Here is a 17849-nt window from a genome sequence, read left to right as displayed (position 1 = left end):
GTCGAGTAAAAGATATCTTTATCCAAAATTGGTACAGCAGACTAGAAAACTCAACTAGAGCGTCGTTCTATAAAGTGTTTGCAAATTTTGAGTTTCAGTCATATTTGAAGAATGTAAACATTAATAAATATAAAATAGCATTAACTAAATTACGATTATCATCACACCGGCTCTCGGTTGAGACTGGAAGATGGACAAATATTTCTAGAAATGATCGCTTATGTAGAGCATGCAATAAGTTAGAAGATGAGTACCACCTGTTATTTGAATGTCTTTTGTACAACGACATACGATGTAAATACATTAAGAAATATTATAGGGAGAGACCGAGCATGTTTAAGGCAGTTTCGTTGCTAAAGTCTGAAAATGCAAACATCTTAAAAAATTTAGCTGTATATATATTTAATGCATTTGAAATAAGGAAAACGTATGTTCACGTATAGATTTCTAATGAGTAGAAACTGTGTGCTCTCAGCTGTATAACATTTTCTTTGAAATCACAATGCATTTTATTTTGGTAAGCAAAACAATACTAAGATCGACATAGCTTTACCCTGTAAACCCTCCTAATATTTCGTTTTCGCTCTTTTAGTGGGGGTGGGAATGGGACATATTCATTTAAGTTAGACACGTTTGTACTTCTAAGAATATAACGCACATTGTCAAGTAGTATATTTTGTAAAATAATTAAACTTCAAATTTAATACATATCATATGCATGTTGTATTATTGTATTTTGTAGACACTGTTGTTAATACTATGATATAGATATAATATTTCATAGTTAAGATCATTTATGTATTTATGATATGTATATCAAACTCTCCTAGGTACATCTGCTATGTATTTGATACAATTATGCTTGTTTACTTGTTCGCTATTTGAATTTGAATTTGTATACGTAAGCTATTGTATTCCATGAATTTGATCACGGGTCATGTTGGCCTATTTCAAATGTATATTGTGTGTTATATTTCCTTGAATAAACTTTCTTCTTCTTCTTCATGATTCGTGTATACGTGCGATATCGAGTTGTACACATGTATATTACATTGGAATATTGATGTTTTTCTTAGATCAGTGAAATCAAATTTGATCATTCATATCATGAACTTACATAATATAGCATACTTTAACCATACACATTTTTTGTAAAATTTAACAATCAATTGAATCGGTGTGGACGTATCGGTTCCCCGAAGCTGAATGCATTTACATTCATTTGCGCACGAATCATTCGTGCTTATAAATTCCACCTGGCGGTTATAACATTATAAGAGAAAATAATTCCCGTTTTACTTAAACGTTATCCCTGATTATCTACCTATTTCAATGTACTGTAGTACAATGGTCTAGTTTAATGGAAGTCGGATTATTAAATTCAATAGTGGGTAAAACAATGTAAGTCTACGAACTGAATAAATATAGATTATTGCTTCATACTATAATTCCATAGAAAGAAAAAGGATTACTTTAAAAGTGACTAATTTGAAGAATTAAATTCATGAAGTATATACTCTTTTCCCTTGTTACTTAGACATTAATTCCAGGATCTGCCTCAACTCTCCTGCATTCATATTTTTGATCCTCTGCTTTTTAATGTTTTTATAAATGACATATTTTTGTTCATACACAACACAGGCGACACTTTATACGCTGACAGGACCCACCATATCCCCGAACAAGCAAAACCTTACAAGAGAAAACAACTAAATTGGTTTTTCAAAGTCTTTTATTAAAATCTTATCCAAACAAAACGTGCACTTAAAACCAGCTTTTGAACTTGGTACTTTTACTAATTGTCCTTGTTCTATTATCAATCAATTCTTAGACTTTCATACTCAAATAACTAGACGTATGAATTTGCACGCGAGTGCATGTTTAAATAGTACATGGATTTATAACAACTGTAGAAGCACAGCTAAATTGTATAGAACCTTATCACAGAAACTCTTAGAATAAATAAACATACACTTTATCAATAACAGTATTACCATTACATAATTTTGTGGTTAAATGTTGTTTTGTTTCTGATATATTTAAATGAAATGTTATGGTATTCCTTCATATTCCAAACAAAGTCACAACACTGAAAATTTGCTTTTAATCTAGACAAAAAAAATATTAAAAAACAAAACAAAAAACGTTCGAAACATTTTTTTTATCAGGTACTCCATATGAAATTTTTAACATTTTTTTGGTAAAAATATTTTTTAGAACTGATGTCAAATAATTTAAAACATGAAAATTAGTCAGTCCACTAGAAAGATGTTGAAAGGTGACAAAGAGACGTGGCGTGATCATGAGGGTGCGGACACGAGCCCAGCCGGCCCCTGCCCCAACGACTGACCCCCGACGGTGCTCTCTAGTGGCTTGAAGCCCAGCTCCTCTGTAGGGATTCCAAACTGGTTCAACTTGGCCTCGTATGTTCTCAGTAAGTCATTATGAGCCTGGAAATTCAAAATTTTGATGTTAACTCTTCTTTGATTTTATTGAAAGCATTGAGAAAAAATATTTTCACTAAATAATGAGTATCATTCTAATACTGGAGTTTATTACTTGTGTATACTTCTACTATACCATCAAACTGCAGAATTATAAAAGTTACTTTTTTAATGTGATAAATGTGATTTCAAAGCATTGATTTATTCAAGAAATATAACATTTCAATTTTCTATAGATTATTAGATTTTTCTGTATTCCAATCTGAGCTACTATGATTTATATGATAATATAATAACAGCACAGTGGTCAGCCAAGGGATCCATAAGAAACATTATTGCCAATAAAATCTTGAATTCATCAGGAATGCTACTGATATTGCATGTATTGATTAAGAATAAACTATTCCGTTCTTACCTTGCAGACTCTAGCCAGCTCATACTGCAGATCTTTGATGGCGCTGTTCTTTGAATCCAGCACATCCTGAATTAACATAACACAACAATTGGTATCACATTTATACAATTATTTTATAATTTAATGAATAGCTGGATACCTCAAATTATTAAATTCAGAGTATGCAATATTGATCTGTTTCTGAATATTTCAGAATATGTGAATTATACACATTATAACATCATGAATATATTTATAAAAAAAAAGATTCCATAAAGTTTGGAAATCAACACATAAGAAATAGTTTCAACTAAACTTTGCTTTCTTTTAATCTTTGAACTTTTGATTACCAGTATTTTGTTAACAACATAAAAGGAGTAAGTGCACCATGCCAAATTAAGCTCACCTCGAGTTTTCGTGTGACAACAGTGAGGGCGGTGGGGTCGAGGTTGGAGGCGGATAAGACCTCGTTGAGTTGGGCCTCCTTTTTCTCGAGCGTGTCCGCAAGAGCCCCGAGCTTCTTCTCCAGCAGAAGGTTCTTGAAGTTGGACTTCTGTTGCACCTCATGTACGGCCTTCACAAACTTGCGGTAGAGCTCGTCACGCTCATCCTGGATCTGGGGATTTAAGTTATTGTGTTGAAACTTATACATAGCATTGGGTATATTTTTATACATTTAATTTGAATAAAATTTATACTTTTGCAGCCAATTGTTTAAAACTGGTAAAATTTATGGTTTGGTCAAAGTTAGCAAAAAAGTTTATTGATTGGTCAACACTTTTCAAATAATTATCATTACTTTCTGATAATATCATTCAAATGTGTAAACTAGACTTAAGACAACATGTGCACAACTGATGCAAGATTTATTTAATTGACTGCTGATATTAAACACCTAAAATACTGTAATATTTACATAGTTAAATTTATGAAAATATAACAATGCTATCAAGCCAATGCATGCAGTAGATTAATACACATTTTAACATAAGGTGTAGCATTTATTTGCTTGTTTACCTTTTCAAACCTCTGTTCGAGCACCTCATGTTCCCACTTGAGTGACCTGTTATCCTCCTCTGCAATCTTCAAACGTGCCTTTGTCATCTGCAACAGAAAGGTAATTGTGCAGTGCAGAAAAATCTGAAGCCTAACTCTTCATAGTAAAATGTCTTTAATCATTATTTCTTTACTATTTGATTTACAACGGAAAACAATATTTTCAAAACATTATATGTAGCTTCTTTACAATTTTTTTTCAGTGAAAATGAATGCGATTCTATTAAAAACTTTTTATGAGACCATCACTGTCTATGAAACAGAAGACCTCCTACAAAATTCCCCTGGCAATCCAAAGTATTCATAAAACCATGGATGTGACCCAAACCCACCCTGAGTGTCTCTTTGTCCTTCTCGTAGTTAGAGAGTTCCTTCTTGAGCTCCTCCACCTCCTCTTGTGCCTTCTGTAGTGGCTCGGTGAGCATCTTGTTCTTTGCCGAGATCTCAGCCATCTGCTTCTCCATCCGCTCATCCTTCTTCTTCATTTCCTCAACTTGCTCCTGTGGAGGCAAAATATACACTAGTAAGTAGAGGCATGCATGCACAAGTTTTAGGTATAAAAATAAATTAAATACTCTGGTTAAAACAGAAGACATGGTTTAATATATATTTCTTTACATGATGTACATGTAATAATTATCTCCTAGCTACAGATTCCTTCTCCATTGCTCCAGGGAGCATTTTCACAGCAAGCTGAGAGATTCTGTTTTAACATTAAAAAGATCAAATGAGACTTAAGATTTAAATAAATACATCCTACAATTAGGTACAGACACCTGCAATGATATATACCGGTATGTGTTAATTCGCAGATTGAGGGTATAATGATGGGCCCTATGTTAACGAGGAAGCTCAAGTTTTGAATTCAGACTCAAGACTCAAAATATTAAGTGACTTGCTTTCTTACAAAGCACTGAAAATCAAAATTTTTGAATTCATTACCATTTCAAATTTTCTATTCCATTTATACAAATTATGTAAAAAAAACACCATGAAAATAGTTTTGATTTTTGTCATTTCAAAAATTAAGGCTCAAGACAGTTTGTAAACATGGTCCATGGAATAAGCCACCCATCAAACAATTTTTGTTCATACTAAATCAATTCCAAAACCATCAGTCAATTTTTTCCAGGAAAATACCAGTCAAAAAGGGCCATAATTCCCGTAAACTTAACTTACTTTAAGGGTATTGATTAATGCCAAGTTGTTGAGTGTTATGTCATTGTAATAGTTCTTAATGTCACTGAAGGCTTTTTCGTGGTTCTTCATGAGGGAGTTGATCTGTCCATTCTTTCTCTCCTCAATCTCATGTATTTCTGTTTTCCTCCGCAGATCCAGCTCATCTCTCAATGTACGCATCTTCTTCTCGTATTTGGCCTCGATTTCACGTGCCCGCCTTTCAAAATCCGCTCGTAACTCAGTGATGCCCTCATCGTTTTTCTGAAAGTAACAAATGGCAATCAGACATCATCTTAAATTTAAGTTTAGTATAAAGTTATAAATATCTTGATTGGTTATCACAACTCTTAAATACATTTTGAATTTTGCACTTGTTATAAAAGATTGATAATTTTTTTTAAACTAAAACATTTTTTCTTTTCCTGGATAGTTTCCTTAACTGTTAAATTAATCGGTTCATTTTAAAAATTCTTACCCTTTTGAGATTTTTGATGATATCTTCGTGTGAGAGTTCCTGCTCTTTAAGGGAAACTTTAAGTGCCCGTTTATCTTTTCTCAACTCCAATTCGTCGCCTCTGTGTTCATCTTGAGCCAGTCTGAGGGAAACCGACCCTTCTGCTTTCAACTCTGAGACATTGTTCTGGTGCTCATATAACAAGTGCTTCACTTTCTGTTTGTAAACCTGGAATATTCAAAATGGGATTTCAGAATCATAGTTTTTAAAAGATGAGTCACTTAAAATTCTTAACCATTACATTTGGTTTATACTGTAGATATCTGTCATACAATGTATTTTGATGAAATATGCCATTTGAGCATTATTGCCAAGCATTTTTTTTATCGACACTAAACCCTTCGAAATCATACCAACCCACTATCTTATTGGTTAATCAGGAATAAAGGTTTTTATGGCTAATGCCTGAGTTGTAATAATTAATCATAAATGACAACATTCATGGAACCCACCTGACCCTCAAGCCAAGCCTGGTAAATTTAGAGTGGGTCTGCTAAAAAGATTGTCATATTCTCTACAGACAAAGAACAAAAAGTACTGAAATGATTTTTTGGTCTGGTAAAGGCTGTAAGTCTTTAGAGATGTCTATAATGATACTACAAATAACAAGCTTATTTATAGGTGAACTCTGGATGCCTTTAAATGCTTCTCCACAAACCACTCTTACCTTGATCTCAATCTGGTGCCTCTCTTCCGCATCCTCCATCTCTCTGTCCTTGTTGCGCAACTCGGCCTTCTTCTCCTCAAGCTGGCGTTTTGTGATCTCCCAGAACGTGTTCACCTTGTCACGCTCCAGCTGAAAGTAGTTCCGCTCCTCACGCTCGCGGTCCAACTCTTCGCGCAGCCGAAGAATGTGCTCCTCCAGCTAAAATCAATAATAATACATTTTTAATAAATGTCATAGTGAATGACCACAATTGTGATATTCTTTGCATATCATGAATACAAATTTGATTTTTAACAGCGTTAAATACATAAGTCGTCTCTAAAGCATAATTATTTTTAACACTGTTCATTTATGATGTCACATTAAAAGTTATATATATATAAACAAGGGGTTCATGCAGGAACCACATTAAAGCCAGATTTTTTTTATTTGAATTTAAGTGACCTATTTTTACCCAAGATTTTCAATATACACTTTTCCTTAAGATCATGTTGATAAATATTCTAAACGAGTTTCATGAAGATCAGTCAAACGCTGTTGAATTTATGAACCATATTTTCTTTTTACTTGACATAGTGACCTAGTTTTTGACCTGAGATGACCCATTATCTTGCTGGTTTCTAGATATTATGCTCAGAAGTATTCTGATGCAGTTTTTTGAAAATTGGATAAACACTGTTGAATTTATGAAAGGTAAATCTATAACCTGGAAATAGAAGACTTTACGTACAAAATGATATAAATCAGGTTGATGACATCATTTATGATATACTGGTAATTAATACTGATTGTTTTTGACTATCAATTCAAGAATAGGAAGTTATTTCAAATCAAGCAAAGAAAGAAATTTATAAATATGTTCTGTAGTCTGTTTACCAGAATCAACTTTTAGTAGGAAATTTTCACTGCTTAAGTTTATTCTGGTATAACCTGACATAATTTGTTTCTGTTTTACATGTAATACAAATATGCATTTCTAAGGCTAAAGGATTGGCAGACAATATCTGTATATATCATACATGCACCTCTGTTCATTTATAATTCAATAAGATAAAATCACTGACCTGCTCTTTTGTCATTTCTTCCGTTGAGATTCCATCGATGACAGTTGGGGTTTTTGCCTTTCCTGACTTCTTTCCCTTTTTGCCCTTCTTTCCACTCTTCTTCTTTTTGGCAGGCTGTTGAAGCAAGTTAAATAAGTTGTTTCAACATATGTCTTTGTGTAAGAAATGCACGAGATGTTTGTCAAAAATGGCTTTATTAGATTAAACATTTACAAGGTGGTGGAGTTGCCCGTACTCACTATAGACATGAGAGACTATCCCAAGGGTCAGAAGCTTCAATCAGGGCTAAAACTTTTAATGACCATACAACTGTCAATCTTGTCAAAAGATCAGTGGGCGCTATTCCAGTTATGCAGTCCCCAAAATAATGATTAAGGCATAACCCAAGTTCAAAATGCCAAGATAGCTATTTGTCAATATCTGATAGATAATATAATTCCAAAACTTAATTGAGGCTGCAATTTTACTTATTCCTGCATAAAAATATTAATTTTGTTCCATCACAGAACTGCTATTCTGGAATCTATAAAAAGCTTTAAAACGGTAATTTCTAAACATTTCTTCTTTGTCAGAACAGTGGATGCTTGGGTCAATGTCATTGAATTTAGATGGAGTAAAGACCAACCAAACAGTTTTCCAAAGTATTAGACTTGTTTTGAAACTTTAAAACATAACAAACAATTAAAAACAAAACAAACAAAATAATTGTGTGGTAAATAAGTAGACTAGATTGCTTTTACAGTACACTTTCTTACAGTATATATATACTTAATACAGTCCTTTTCGGAAGTTTACTTTTCGGTGGTCCTTCTGTGGACCAATAAATTGGAAGGAATTTTCACTAATAGATAAAGGAAAGATACTTTAAATGGCGTCTTTGAAAAGAAGAATGTGCAAATAAAAATGACAATCAATAAAAATCCGAAGTTGAGGGGGAAATCATCATAGTTGAAGGGAAAATCTACTCGTTTTCTGAGTAGAATCTGGGAAGCCTTCCAGAAATATGGCAATTGTTGATTTTAAACTACAATCAAAACAATTAAAAACTAGCAGCGAACTGTCAAGCTCTATACTTTATAAATAAGTGCACTTAAACTTTTAAAGCCTGAGAAACGTAATGGTAATTAAGTTGTAACAAACATGATATAAAACATTTGGTCATCAACCAAAATTTTTAATTTAATACTGAATTGGCCACTTTTTTCACTAAAGACTTTTCAGAGAATAATATACCCGAAATCAGTAACGTCCATGTTGTTAAAATAAAACGTAAAATAAGTTGCCAATAACTTACCATATTTGTTTGAAAGAACTACTTAATTTTAAATGATTAAATGAAGACTACAATAACAAAACACAGGAAGTTGTTTCGTAGCAACACCGGAAGTGGAGACTTAGTCAAAACGTACGTGATTAAATCGGAAGCGTCTGTCGTTATATAGTAGTAGTAGTAGTAGTAGTAGTAGTAGTAGTAGTAGTAGTAGTAGTAGTAGTAGTAGTAGTAGTAGTAGTAGTAGTAGTAGTAGTAGTAGTAGTAGTAGTTTTATTCGTGCATCATGTCAATAACAGTACATTTTACATCAATATAAGATATATCACATATTGTATTTGCATGATATTTAGAGTCCTAATAAGTTATATCACAGAAAGTTTAACATGAAATACATAATATTTACTAGATCTACTAAAACAAGTATTTCTTCTGGTGTTAATGATAAAGCTATCTAATTTATTACCAAATAAAGTTTTACCAAATAAAGTTTAACATAATAAATGACATTGCACAGGATAACCCGTAAAGATTTGCAGTACAAAAGTACAAAAGTTATTTCCAACGGGGTCCATGTCTGGGCCACGGACACTACGGACCATGGACATTACGGACCAGACATTACGGACCATATTTAGGGACACAACGGACCAGAAATAGGGACATTACGGACCATCTTCAGAAACTTACGGACCATCATTTATAATGTTTTTAAACATTTTTTTTTTATTTATTCACTCATTGGTCTTAAATTTGTTAATAAATACTTGAATATTAGTGCTCAGTATGACAATTATCTTTAATGTAACCGAAAAATCCCATAAAATTCCAATGTTAAACATTAATAATTTGAATAATAATGAACGAAATATGTGTTTATCTTATAATTGTAAATGTGATTGTTAATGTTTTCATATGTGATCGATTGCTTTCTGAAACAAACTTTGGATCGTCATATTTGTTTGTTGTCCGTTTCATTTGTTTTAATTGAAAGGTTCAGTGAAATTGTGATGTCACAATGGGTTTTCACACTTTTATGATAGCCAATTAAAGGTTGTCAGTATAATGTTTGTTTCTTTTGTAATATACCGCCGATAATTACGGGACAATTATAACTAATAAACACTAATTAAGGCAACAGAAATTGCCAGTTTTAAACATCACTTTGCAAGAATTGCAACAAATACACATCCTTTATTTAATATAAAGCAAGAGTTGAGGTTTACATATTCACAATATCCTCTGCCACAAAACTGAATAGATCTATAAGTATGCTTTGCGCTCGTTGTATCCACTGTTCTAGAGGTGTTTATGCAAACCACCGCGCCATCCGAATGTTTTGGAAAATATTTCCGCTCGATTTATTTTGGGAAATAAACTGTTTTGGAAAATATTTCTTCTGTTGCTTTTAACTGATTTAACTGCCGATCTTTCAATTTTCGTTCATTATTTTTCACATAATTGTTATAAATGCATAGGTCTTTATCACCTTTTGGAATTTCACAAGATTTTATATTGAAACATTGATCTATTCGAACTTCACGGGATTTTTCACAGTTTTATGGAAGATATAATGTCATACTGAGCACTCATATTCAAGTATTTATTAACAAATTAAAAACTAAAAAGTGAATAATATGTTTAAATCATGGTCCGTAAGATTCCGAAGATGGTCCGTAATGTCCCTAAATCTGGTCCGTAATGTCCCTAAATCTGGTCCGTAATGTCCATGGTCCGTAGTGTCCGTAATTCCCATGTCTAAGGTATTAAAGTTGGCATTTAATGATTTAGTGAACAGTATTATATAATATTATATCATATACTCATATGAATTAAACTAATATATGACATTCATCACAAATAAACTACTATCAGTATCACATAATTATATAATATACCACACAATTATACAAATAGGTAAAGAATATTTAAAAATTACCAAAGCATCTATATATAAAAATTGTGCGTATTCTTAGAAAGCGCACTTATATTTATCTATTTGAACAGTATTATATAATATTCTATCATATACTCAGATAAATTAAATTAATATATGACATTCATCACAAATAAACTACTATCAGTATCACATAATTGTATAATATACCACACAATTATACAAATAGTTAAGGAATATTGAAAAATTACCAAAGCAACTATATAAAAATTGTGCGTATTCTTAGAAAGTGCACTTATATTTATCTAATACATAAAAATTATGAATACAAAAAGACAGGCTTTTCAAACTTCTCCATCTCATTTAAGAGGTGAGTTTTGACTAATTTCTTAAAAACATACTTTGATTCTGTGTCTTTGATGTTATTTGGAAGCATGTTCCAATCCCGTATACCATTATAATAAAAAGAAGCTGCTGTAAAACCACCATTATGTGGGACATAAAATTTTAAGTTGGATCTACTGCCATATGAGTGAACTTCGTTACATTTGGCAAAATTATCCTTCATATAACTTGGACACTTGTCATAAAATATTTTGTGTACATGATTCAGCCTAAGTTGTCTACATCTTTGTTCGACATTTAAAAAACCAAGATCAGCAAAACTTGCCACTGAAAGCGAGGTTCTACAATGTAAATTATTAATAAAACGAACAATTTTATTTTGTGCCACCTGGAGTCTACTTTTAGACTTCATGGTAAGGCCACAGTACCAAGATGATGAAGCATAGTCAAGATGACATTGAACTAATGCATTATAAAGAGTTTTCCTAAGAGATTTGTTTAAAAATTCACGTTGTCTATATAAAAATTTGATTCTAGAGTTAACCTTCTTAACAATATTGTTCACAGTAGATGTACCTGATAAATCAGAGTCCAAAATTGACCCAAGATATTTGACTGAATCTTGAGACTTGATTTCATGGCCATTACATTGAATGCTGAAATCCCCTATTTTGCCAAGTTTACGTTTGGAGCCAAAAAGAATGCATTCGGTCTTTCCTAAATGAAGGGATAATTTGTTATCAGTTAACCACATGCTGCAGTTTTGCAATTTTTGACCAAGAACTTGTCTAATAATATCTGGGCCTTTATGAGAAAATAAGATAGCGCTGTCATCTGCATAAAGTATAAGTTTGCATTTAGAACTGATGCTTGTATTCATGTCATTAATGTAGCATAAAAACAGCAGAGGACCTAATATACTTCCTTGAGGCAGACCACACACAACTTGATCAAAATCTGATTTTGTATTGTTAACATGAACAGACTGTTTTCTGTCGGTTAGGTATGAGCGAAACCACTCCACCGACTCCACACCCAAGACCTGTAGCTTTCGGCATAAAATATCATGATCTACTGTGTCGAAAGCTTTTTGCAGATCCAACATGATCATGCCCGTAAATAAATCTGTAGAAGATTGTCTACGTATATAATCTGTAAGGTGTATTAGGCAGGAGTCGGTAGAGTACTTACCACGGAACCCGCTTTGATATTCATACAACAAACCATTTTTTACTAAGAAGGATTCCAGCTGAGTGTAGACAGCTCGCTCAAGAATTTTGGACACAATTGATAAAATGCTAACAGGCCTATAATTTGAAACTTCTGACCTACTATTTTTCTTAAAAATCGGTTTGACATTGGCACTTTTTAAGTCATTTGGCACGCTTTCATTAACAATAGAACTATTTATTAAAAATGTGATATGTATCTTAATAAAAGGAGCTGCATCCTTTAGAAATCTAGCAGGAATATCATCAAGCCCAGTGCTTTTTGAACAATTTAGTTTGGATAATTCATTCAGGACAAATTGCTCTGAAACAGTATGTAGTTTAAAGGATTTTGACTCAGGGTTTCTCTGCTTATAGAAGTTTTGAAAAACACTAGATGAAACATTGAACAAATTTGATGCAACAGGCAGTTTCTCCACTATAACTGGAGTAAAAAAAATGATTAAAATGATTTGCTATTGTTTTAGCGTCAAAACACAGTTTGTCACCTATGTTAAGAACTACATTAGGTGACGATTTACTACTATTACTGTATCCTAGATCCTTTAACTGAGACCACAGACTTTTTGGATTGTGTTTATTTTCTTCTAGTTTGTTGCATATATACTCAGATTTGGCTTTCTTAACAGCCTTTTGAACTTTATTTCTAAATGAGCAAAAGAGCTTGTAAAAATCTGTATTGCCTGTTTTCCTAAACTTATACTTATAAAAATCCATATTCTTTATAAGGTCCAATATATATCAGAATCAATCCAAGGCTCACTTCTTTGTTTTAAACGTACTTCTTTAATAGGAGCACTGTTATTTAAAACTGATAAAAATGTATCTTTCAAAAAAATCCAAGACGATTGTACAGATTCCATCTTAAACATTTCAGACCAATCACAAAGTTTTAATTTACTAATGAAATCATCAACACTGTAGTTTTTGGTACACCTTACATTAATAGAATTGTGTTTGTTAGGCTTAACCATGGTAGTTTTTCTTGTGCAAAAAATTGGCAAATGATCACTTAAGTTTATTGGTAATGTACCAGACTGAGTGATCTTGTCACTGTGACTACATAAAATATGATCAATCAAAGTTGAAGATAAAGCAGTCACTCTAGTAGGAACTGTTATTAACTGTTTGAAATTAAACATATTTAATAATTGTTCATATTTCCTGTAGAGAGCAGATCTTTTATCTTTCATACCTATATTAAAATCACCTAAAATATACCATTCGCTATCAGCACGTATACATGATAAAATATTTTCAAAATGTTCAGTAAAATCTAACTGGTTTGGAGGTCTATAACAAGATGATACTAAAATAGGTTTAGTTTTATATAAAAACAGTTCAGCCCATACAGCTTCTACATTATCAACTTGTAAGTCAGTTCTCAATGTGAAAGCAACATCTTCCCTAATATATAAACACACTCCTCCCCCATTCCTGTTACGGTCCTTGCGTAAAATGTTGTATCCCTGAATGGCTACCTCGTTGTCTGTGATTGCAATAACACCCACTCTGCATGTAGTGGCGAAATGTCTCAGTTCTGATAATTTTGGTAGTAAAGACCTTGTATTAAAATGTACAAAATGTAGACCTTTCTGTTTAAAAGCATCAAATTTGGAATAATCAATAAAATCTTCAGATGAAGTATGACTAGAATAATGTTGTTCAGTATTATTGTAGTTTGGTTGATTAGAAGTAACACTAATAAGGTCACTGGAGGTAATATCATCAAAGAATGAATCATTAAATTTATATGGATTAGAACACTCGTGACATGTCCAAGGACCTTCACTGGTGGATAGTTCAACAAATTCGGAAGGTGAGATTTTGTGACACTTTATGTGCCACCGCTGATAGCAAGCAACACATTTTACAGCACGATGGTTGCAGGCAATTGGACGATAACATTCTGTGCAGGGGTTACGGACTGGACCTGGGTTGGCATAATATGTATTCTTTAGACCTTACGGTCAAGGGTAACCCGTGATTGAAGTTGATGAGTTTATCTTTTCGATAAGAATGTTAAATAAAGTATTTTAAAAAATCGATTTTTCTTGTCTATGCCACTGCTTTAATGCACGGGTTTATTGAAAATGAGTGGAAAGTGCAAGCACTTATTTCCAACGGGGACCTTTGTTTTTGCTGAAGGGACAGCACGCTGAAGAGACAGAGGTGGGTTACAAGGAAGTCCGGGTGCAATACCCTCGCCTTTTTTCGAAGAGACCCCTTGGTTTTTTACGTTCTTGGTGTAAAGCACCGATACACGGGGTACAACTTTCCTGTGTTAAACCAGTACTGAGTACACCACTTTTCCAAGCACTACCCTTTAAATGCCAAGCGCCTGGCAAGGGAGCTACTTGTACCAACTTTTAACGTCTTTTGGTATGACGCGGCCAGGGATCAAACCCACGACCTTCCGCTCCGTAGGTGGGCGCTTAACCACTAGGCCACGGAGACGGCGAAATTTATGAAAAATCTATGCAACGAATACACCCGCATTCAGAACGTTTACAATATGGACTGTGTATACGGTTACCGATCTCATTCACATCAGAGGTTTGATAATGATAACTGTGGTACGCATGTCATCATCACTCAGTCGTATGAGAATGACTGTTATTTATACAGTAAATAGCTCTACTGGTATGGAAGCCCTTTTCGTCCGGAATTAAAGATTTTTCTTGAATAGCTCGAGAATACTAAAAAAAAATACAAAACTATTTTCAGTATCACATTAATGCACAAGCATTACATCAGTACATAATGTATAAGAGATATTCAGTACACATCCTATTAATAATGTGACTATCAATACGAAACAAACAACTATAATAATCAATTATTGAAGGCAATTATAAATACGTGGAATCTGAACAACACTAAAATGTGCATAACAATGGTTGATTCATCTATTTTGAAGTCTGTGTTGTCTAGTGAAAAAATACACATATATATCTACTTGACATTGAAAGTCAAACCAATTGTCGTAGGCAAAATGTTATTTTGGTGTTTCCATTTTTTGTGTGTAGTTCTACGTATATTTATTCTGACGAATGCTCAAACAATGGTTTCATTGAGTACATTTCAGTCAGTTTATTTTTCCACCAAGCTTTCTTCCTTGTTAAACTAGTGTCCGTAGTAAAAGTTGGTATTTACTTGGTGTTTGTATTTTGTGTGGGCTAATGACCATCGAGGATTTTTAATTCTATGTAGATCCATTCTGACGAATGCACACACATAGTTTAATTGAGTATATTTTAGTCAATCTATTTTTCCACCAAGCCTTTTTGTTAAACTAGTGTCAGTAGTAAAAGGTAGTATATACTGGGTGTTTTAATTTTTGTATGGGCCAATGACAATAGAGGATTTTTCAGATTGTATAAAACGGGTTAATCCTGTGGTTTCTTCAAAGTTAGTCGGAAAGTTTATTGATTGGTCAATATTTATCAAATATTGACTGTTGACCAACGAAATTGCTTGCATGTGCAAACTAACCAAAAGATTACCTGCAGATAAGTTATCCAGTTTTATACAATTGGCCTCTGTTTATTAAATTTATGTATATTCTAAAGAATGCACCAACACACAAGAAATACGTTAGAGTCCAATGTTGAAGATCAAATTACGAAAGACGAAAACAACTGCTCGAAAATAAATTTGATGTTATATTCTCTATCAAATATATTTTTAATCTGTATGACTTTGTAATACGAAATTCCCTGAAAATTCTGATAAACTGATATTGTTTTTTTACCGCCCCCGCCTAACAATATGTCAACAACAAAGCGTGGTTTTTCTCTCTTTATCTCGAAAACGACACGTCTTGAATCGAATCAGGCTGATGTCTGACAGTGAGTACCGAGTGGTAACAGAAGACCCATTATCATAATTTAATACATTTATGTGCTATGAAACGGCAATTGGGTCTAACAAGGTCCGCGCTGAACGCGTTATTCTAGTTGGGGAGTTTATAACATTTCGCAAATTATTAATTGTCATGATATCTCGAAATATACGATTTGATTGGTTACTTGGACTTCGTTTATATCGCCAAGAATAACTATATTATTATACAGATCGTGTGCCTTTTATAGGCAAATGTTCAATCTATCCCAGAAGTCAACTGTTAGATGAGGATTAAGATAAATCGTGCCTATAAGAAAATGTTTGTTTTTATATTTCCGCTGAGACTTACATTAAAAAGCCATCGGATTGGGACGACTTATCTTTTCTAAACATAAATTCATGACCATCAATGTATAGAAATCGTCGTTCACTTCGTTTGTATACAACAAAACGTCAAAGTCGATGAAATGACTTTTTATATAGTCCACTTTCGAATGAATACTTCGAATGTTTTGATGTAACATTGAAATACACGAAGCCTGGTCTGAATCGGGTCCAGGATTTGATTCTATATCTCCTGACAACACCAATAAGATTGGCATAATAATATTAAAATATGCCAGATTCAAACTATTTTCAGAAATAACAGACTGTTCAGTTAATATAAATCCTGTGCATATTTTTAAAACTGCCAAACCAGCTAAACATGTAGCCATGTTCGATAACATGGTATTTAAAACTATCAGTGAGACACGTACATATTTCAAAAAGTAAATTAGCATAAAACGTAAGCTAGCGATCTTGTCATTGAATGGAGTTATACGGAATGTACATATACTGGAAGTTATAAAGAGTTTTGCGTTGTATACCCCTATGGCAATTCTATAAGAAGTTATGTCAGACGCCATACTGGCGACTACTTAATGTCGTCAACTATCAAAAGCAGTTGCCATTTTCAGTTAAGGAAGGGCCATCAAATATAATGACTGGATTGAAATTATATGTTTTTTAAAAACATTTCTGCCTCCTTATAGTAGAACTTTATGCATGTAAGCCCGTCTCAAACGTTAAAATATGAAAATTTTAAAATGTTCGATAAACATACTTTGGAAGGGCATGGGTGTCATCGTGGACTGAAGTATTTTCTTTGTGATTCAATGTAAACTAGTGTTTTGGTGATATACCTTTTCATTTTAATCTCATGGGATAGCTTTATTCTATAAAGACAGACAAGTAAAGGTGATTTCGAGTTGAATTATGTAAAAGATAAACGTTCGTGTTTTCGCAAAAATACGATTTGACTCGGGGTGGATTGTTTTCAAAGAGCTCTAAAATTCAGATTTTGCAATAGAACTTCAAATCAAACTTTTTTTTTCTTGGAAATAATTAACACATGTAAAAAATGAATTTTATAAAAACAAACGAAAAATAATGGGTTACCATAAAGGGCAAATTACACTAATCCGAAAGTGCCTACGCATTCCTTGTTACATGCCTTATTTCTTTGAATGAACACATGACAGTGAATCAAAGCATTGCCTTTGTTATATCATCTCAGACCATTGGCTACTTTCCATAATTACAGTATAGGGTTTGAAGCTGAATGCTTTGTGATTTCAACAACAGGCTGAACATGCTCGACCTTCTTGTCTTGTTTAAATTTTCACAACATGTACACATGATTTGACGGTCATCTACAGTTACTGAGTACACAGTGGTTACGTTCAAGCAATAACACTTTTTTATGAGATACATAGTTTTTCTTTAGAATGTATAGGATATTATTTAGCAGTCTTTGACATTCGAATCCTGTACAGGCAGATCCAGACTGGTTTCTTCACCCTCTTTTCTCCATTTGTTTAATCAAAATGTAACGATGGTACTAGATTAGACGGCTACCAGATAAACCGACCCCTTACCAAATCGGCCCCAAGTTGAAACGGT

The 17849-nt window shown here is 33.1% G+C and overlaps 1 protein-coding gene across 1 annotated transcript; it reads right to left on the bottom strand.

Annotated features, from left to right (window-relative positions):
• Positions 1-1714: 1714 nt before the first annotated feature.
• Positions 1715-8700, bottom strand: LOC128242419 (dynein regulatory complex subunit 4-like). The gene is made up of 10 exons (XM_052959561.1): positions 8613-8700; positions 7319-7432; positions 6255-6452; positions 5549-5755; positions 5074-5334; positions 4227-4394; positions 3856-3942; positions 3245-3454; positions 2860-2925; positions 1715-2450 (listed from the first exon to the last, which is right to left on the bottom strand). The coding sequence occupies exons 1-10, from the start codon at positions 8613-8615 to the stop codon at positions 2301-2303; spliced, it is 1464 nt and encodes a 487-aa protein (XP_052815521.1). The 5' UTR covers positions 8616-8700; the 3' UTR covers positions 1715-2300.
• Between the last annotated feature and the right edge of the window lie 9149 nt (positions 8701-17849).

This window comes from Mya arenaria, chromosome 8, assembly GCF_026914265.1.
Source record: "Mya arenaria isolate MELC-2E11 chromosome 8, ASM2691426v1".
In the NCBI taxonomy this organism is placed as follows: domain Eukaryota; kingdom Metazoa; phylum Mollusca; class Bivalvia; order Myida; family Myidae; genus Mya; species Mya arenaria.
The sequence above is the reverse complement of the archived record's forward strand: the minus strand, read 5'-3'. Positions and strand labels throughout refer to the sequence as shown.

Coding starts and splice junctions, on each gene's coding strand:
- LOC128242419 (XM_052959561.1), bottom strand. Junction 3,943..4,226: donor AGGACAAAGAGACACTCAGG/GTGGGTTTGGGT, acceptor TTTCTGTTGCAG/ATGACAAAGGCACGTTTGAA. Junction 3,455..3,855: donor TCGAACAGAGGTTTGAAAAG/GTAAACAAGCAA, acceptor TTAAATCCCCAG/ATCCAGGATGAGCGTGACGA.